Raw genomic sequence first — 6,090 nt, 5'->3', positions numbered from 1 at the left:
CTTATGGATCTGAGGAGTTGTAATCTGGATGGTCCCACTCTGACCACTGGGTACACTGGCACTTAGATCTCTAAGGAGGTACTAATTTAGCCTCTGCCTGAGGCTACTCAGCAGGAGCTATGGAGAGATCTTCAGATTCCTCTTCTGTGTTTGGGAGTTGGAGGTGCCCAGATGAGGCCCAGCTGTGAAGCAGTGCAAGCTGTTTTGGGGCCTTGGGCCTTCTTTTGGATGTTCTGGGTCTCTCTGACCCAGCTGCAGTTTGTTAGGTAATTTTAGATTGCAAAGGGCCAGGCCATTCATATGCAAAAGCCTCTGCTGGCAGCTTGGGTGGGGCGGGGTCTCAGGGAATCAACAGGGCGGAGCAAACAGCTATGGCTGATCCTCAGTCCTACCCTAAGAGGCCCCGGGTCTGTGTCCCGTGGTAATCACTGCGAGCACCTCTGAGAGAAAGCTGCCCTCGAGTTCCGCCCGATCCCAGACAGTCCAGTTTCTCCCCGTATGAGTCTGGGTCCCCAGAGACTCACCCAGAACTGGAGTTCAGAGCAGTTGGGAGCTGATTGAAAAAGACAACCGCGTCCTCAGTTGCCAGCCCTTTCAGTGCGCCCCCGTACCTTTGCACTTTACTTCCGCACCTCCTCTGAGTCTCAGTGTGCTTTTCTCTTTGCTTCTAGTTGTAGAATTTCCCCTCTGCCCGCCTTCCTGTGGTTCTGGATGATGTCCCTTTTGTCTTTTAGTTGTAATTTTGAAGTCGTTGTGTGAGGCAGCAATTTCAGGTGTTTACCTATGCCACCGTCTTGGTTTCTCCCAAATTTAATACTTTAATTATGTCAGTTGATTTTTCTGAATGTCTTGTTCTTTTGTTTGGAAATATATATGTATGATTTAAGTCACATTATGCATTCAGATATTATTAGGGAAGGTAGGTAACTCAGATTATCCTATTTTCAAATCATTTAAAAATTAAGTATTATATGTAACTATGATTTATGCATTTATAAACTTCTGTATTTACACTCAACTCTTGACTCTCTCAGGTGCAATCTCCTCTGAAGAAATAATTAAGTATGCACATAGGATTAGTGCAAGTAATGCTGTGTGTGCCCCACTGACCTGGGTTCCAGGTAAAAATACTTCTCTTTTTACTAGATATATGTGAAAATTCTTACATGACTGTACACTAAAATAGAGAAAAATATTTAGATATAGAATGTATTTAAATACAGAATTATGTAACATTTGCTACGTATTTTCACATTTTTAAAGTTTTATAAGTAAGAATGTAGGTCATTGGTTTTATTGGTTTGGTTTTCTACAAAGCTATTGGCACCAGGACCTGTGTTTGTTTTATTTTTATTTTTTAATAAATAATTTTAAAAGCACAAGTTAATTTGTGATGATTCTAAAGCTATAGATTTATATGCCTGTAAAACCCATGCTGGCCAGAAGCCAACTTTTTAGAGCCATTAGGATTTCCACAAATATTCCAGCCTGGGAAACAGACAATTCCAGCTATTAGGTGATAAAGATAGAGCACTGAGCGGCCCAATAGCAAACACACAGGACTGGGAAGAGCTGGAGTAAAAAAGACAGCAAAGGGAGTAACAAGCTGCAACTATATTAATAGACAATGGGTAAAACATAAGATGGAGACATTAAGGTAGAGCAGCAGCCTTGGGAGGAGTGGGAGATAGTTATCTCAACTTCAGTAATTCCTGATGGTATTTTGCCATACGAAGAAAACTCAGAGTAACTACATTGTTTGGGGTCAGTAACTGGAGTTTGTGAGAAATATTATCAAAAATTTGGTCCAAATCTGGCCCAGTTTTGATCTGCCCCAAACTATTTAGTATGCTTTTATGATTGGAAATAAAGATTACTCACCCCTGATACTCCACTGGAAAGTCAAAGAATTAGTCTTTAAATGACAAGATGAACGAGATTGGTTAGAAAAAAGTTTTAATTTAGATAGTTCTTCCAGTAAGCATTCAGTCCTTTCCATCAGAAAAAAAAAAAAGTGTCATGATCTGTTCTCCCTCAGATTATGTATCATTATTTTCATACTAAATAATGCAGTTAAGTTAGAAGAATCAAGATCATTTTAACTTTTTAAATTTGTCATTTTGAATTTTTGCTAAATTGACAAACTTTCATTTTTTTATATAGAGAATAGTATATTATAGTGAAGATTTAGAGAAGAAATAAAAATACATGTATTAAATATATTATCCTCTTAGTAACAATTGATAAGATGTCCTTCATATTTCAAAATTTAAAGTTTAGCTTGAGTTTTTCAAAATGAACCAATCGAATTAAAAGTCATCTGTTTTGGGTTTGGGTGTTTGTTATGTTTGTGTGTGTTTTTAGGGGACCCACGGAGACCATACCCAACGGATTTAGAGATGAGAAGTGGATTATTGGGTCAAATGAACAATCCTTCCACTAATGGTGTGAATGGTCATTTACCTGGAGATGCACTTGCGGCAGGCAGATTGCCAGGTAATATTAATTAAAAGAATGCTTTCAGACAGACTGAAGTTTTGGCTGTTGCACAAGTTTGAGGTACCAGATCCGATTCATTTTAATAGCTGTTTTCTGCCAGTTTATTCTGCTCTTTAGTTTAAGGACTGTTCTAGATGGAGGTTATGAAATTAGAATAAACTGACCTTTCTCTCATTTGTTAATATGCCATTTTTCTCAGGGATTGGGCTCTCTCTTATTATTTTTATTGTTCTAAACATTGGTTTTTAAAATTGTGAGACAGCCCTAGCTGATTTGGCTCAGTGGATAGAGCCCTGTGGACTGAAGGGTCCCAGGTTCGATTCCAGTCAAGAGCACATACCTCGGTTGCAGGCTCTTCCCCGGCTCAGGCCCTGGTTGGGGCACGTGCAGGAGACAAATAATCGATGTGTTTCTCTCATATCAATATTTCTCTCTGTCTTTCCCTCTCTGTTCCGCTTTCTCTAAAGCTCAATGGAAAAATATCCTTGGGTGAGGATTAAAAAATAATAAAAAAAATAAAATTGTGAGACGTACTGTATAAACAGTAAGAAATACATATTTTGAGTTTAAAGATGATAAAGTAGATACACTCCTAAAACACCCCAAGTTAAAATGAATAACAAAGCTTTTATAGGCTTTTAATAACTTTATGAAATATCATTTTTGTGAGACTTGGCTCAAGTTTTGCATATAGTATGGTTTGTGCTATTCTTGTATGTTACTTTATGTTTCCCATATGTTATCTTTTATAGAAGTGACTTGTTTTGATTTGGAAGAACATTTTAAAAGTTAAAAAAGGAAAATACTACCCTTTTCATCAGTCACTTAGTATTTTATTATTTTCCTCTGTTTTATTTATTTACATTGTTAAAAATGTGCTCTAAATATATATATATTTTTTCTTCTCTTTGTAAGGATGTCCCTGTGTTACTGAAAATGCTTTGTAAGCATTATTTTCGTTAATTATCTAAAGTACAAACTGGGAACTCACTGTGCATTAGTTTCCATGGATATCGCCTCATTTTTCTCTTTGTGATTTTGTTATGGAAAGGGGACCTGGCTGTTGGAGGATCTGCCTAGGCCAGCTGATAGTGTGTGGGTTTTTTACTTTGTGCAGGAAAAATTTCACAGCAGGAGTCCAGGTGAATTTTAGAGGACATTTAATAAAGGTGGGGAGTGAAACAAGAAAGGACTGGGGAAATGAGCCTAGGCTGGTCTGCTTTGGCTAAGAAGTCAGAGAAATGGGGGTCTTGGGGACAGGTTCAGGGGGTTGCCTGGGACGAACTGCTGCTGCCCATTGCTGCCCTGGTTGAAAGCCTCCTGGGATCCCTTAGAGTTTAGGAGATGCATGCCTGTGGAAGAAGAAGGGGTGGGGAGGTTCTGGTGTGCCCCTAGGAAGGAGAGCCAGTGCTGGGTCGTCTTGAGGTTTTTATCTCTCTTGCAGGCAGGAACCTTAGGGGAGGTCACAGGGGTGGGTTTCAACAGAATCTTCATCATTTTCTAGGTGTGCTCCTCAGGGTCATGGTCTTCACTGATTAGTCAGTGTCAGGGGAGGGGGTCGTTAGTCATGGCAGCTGGACCTGGTGTCACCCATCTGGTTTTGCTGCTTTTCTGGGTCTGGAACTGAAATACAACTGAGGCCTAGATGTTATCTCTGGGGAGGTGACCTTCTGTATCTGTAAATTGCTCTGTCAGTTTGTCCAGCTATCTGTCTCAGTTTCTGTGTTCCACTTGTTCTGGCTTAGTGGCCTCAGTTGTTCCATATCATATGCCAGGCAAGGTCTATTTAGGAGGCAGAAACCACACCAGCAGTGTGGACAAGGAAATTTTAAAGAATTAATAACTAGTATAGTAACAAGATACTAACTATTAAAGGAATAACAGCTATGGGGAGCAGCTACTACATCTAATAGCAAGTCAGTGTACCCAAGGTTCCTCCCACCCCCATCCCAAGGCCTACATTCATATCATGATGCCCTGAATAGAGGGGGTATAGCCATGGCCCACTGGATGGCAGAGAAGTTAGGTGTCACAGGCCAGAGCTGGCAAACAGGAAATTACCCACTAGAATTCCAGCAAGACTTGCTAGAAAGCTACCCTTTGGGGTAATGATGAAACTTTCCTGGGAAACCATCCTCTGGGACGCCACTGAAACTGTCTCGGAGGTGAGCACCACTTGTCCTGTACACCAGCCAGGCACAAGAGTAAGGAAAGCATCAGATCCAAGAGATGCTTTGGATAGAGACCCTCCAGTGCCCTCTACTGGCAAAGCTTAAAAGTGGCTGCTGGCAAGGGAGTAATATTTTTAGGATCAAGGGAGAAGAGTGGATTTGACGCTTAAAAGGCAGTTTAAACTTGTAATGCATAGTATAGTATACATTAACTATTTATAATGTATATAAAGAATATATAGAGTAATATGTCATCTAACATACAGGGTGGGGTAAAAGTAGATGTACAGTTGTTTGTATGGAAAGTAACACAAGAATCTATAATAACAAAAGGGCAATATGCTAATTAGACCAGATGTCTTCCCTACGTCATTCCTGACAAAGCTGGGGCGGGGCCGGGGGGGTGGGAGGAGCCAGCCCGGGTCCCAGGTGCCTGCCTGCAGCCGGAGGAAGGAAGCCCAGGTCCCAGGTACCAGAGGAAAGCCTCCAGGGGAAGGAAGGCCTACTCTTGCACGAATTTTCGTGCATTGGGCCTCTAGTAAATAATAAAAAATAACGTGTTGCGTACTCACACTGTACACCTATCTTTGCCTCACCTTGTATATGTACATACATCCATTGGTATAGCAAATAATGTGATTTGTAATTATGTTTTGCAAAAGAAAAATTATCTACTGACTATATAAATAGTTACTTATGATAAAGTATGACTTTTTAAAAATCAGAAGTTCTAGTTACTAAAACATTACTCTCTTCCTGGATAAATTGGATCTTTGTTAATTTGGCCAAATGAGTGTTTTGATTTCTAGCCTAAAAAAAATACTTATTTCAAAATAATTGCATGGAGGGAAGAGTTATCTAGAAGTAAATAATCACTAGTAGATTCTTACATGTGCTTCTTTCTTTTCTCTAGATGTCCTTGCTCCACAGTATCCCTGGCAATCAAATGATATGGCAATGAATATGTTACCACCAAATCACAGTAATGACTTTTTGTTGGAACCTCCAGGGCATAATAAAGAAAATGAAGATGATGTAGAGGTTATGTCAACAGACTCCTCAAGCAGTAGTAGTGACTCTGATTAAAAAAGCATACCGAATTGAATATTGTAGAGTTCTGTTTCTTAAACAATAGCAAACCTGTAAAAAAAAAGGTAATATTGGCCATAGTGGAATTGTGCAGCCCATTAAAAATTACAGCAGATTTACTTTTTAAAGCCAAAAATCATGATTTTAGTTCTAAACCATTTGTTGAATATTTAGAGAATTATCAAAATTTACTGTTGGGCCCTAGCTGGTTGCTCAGTGGTTAGAGCATTGGCCCATGGACTGAAGGGTCCCAGGCTCAATTCTGGTCAAGGGCATGTACCTTGGTTGCAGGCTCGATCCCCAGCCCCAGGCAGAGCGTGTGAGGGAGGCA

At 40.0% G+C, this 6,090-nt stretch overlaps 1 protein-coding gene across 2 annotated transcripts in view; it reads left to right on the top strand.

Annotated features, from left to right (window-relative positions):
• The window catches only part of MED4 (mediator complex subunit 4), a 25,478-nt gene extending 19,613 nt beyond the window's left edge, over nucleotides 1-5,865 (top strand). For both annotated transcript variants that reach the window (XM_005861405.2, XM_005861406.2), the window contains exons 5-7: nucleotides 1,035-1,121; nucleotides 2,365-2,496; nucleotides 5,584-5,865. In XM_005861405.2, coding sequence (XP_005861467.1) covers nucleotides 1,035-1,121; nucleotides 2,365-2,496; nucleotides 5,584-5,756 — 392 coding nt within the window. In that variant the 3' untranslated portion in view covers nucleotides 5,757-5,865. The remainder of the gene's footprint in view (nucleotides 1-1,034; nucleotides 1,122-2,364; nucleotides 2,497-5,583) is intronic.
• The last annotated feature ends 225 nt before the right edge of the window (nucleotides 5,866-6,090 follow it).

The sequence above is a fragment of the Myotis brandtii genome, unplaced genomic scaffold (assembly GCF_000412655.1).
Source record: "Myotis brandtii unplaced genomic scaffold, ASM41265v1 scaffold15, whole genome shotgun sequence".
NCBI classification, from domain to species: Eukaryota; Metazoa; Chordata; class Mammalia; order Chiroptera; family Vespertilionidae; genus Myotis; species Myotis brandtii.
This window is presented reverse-complemented; position numbering and strand designations above follow the sequence as displayed.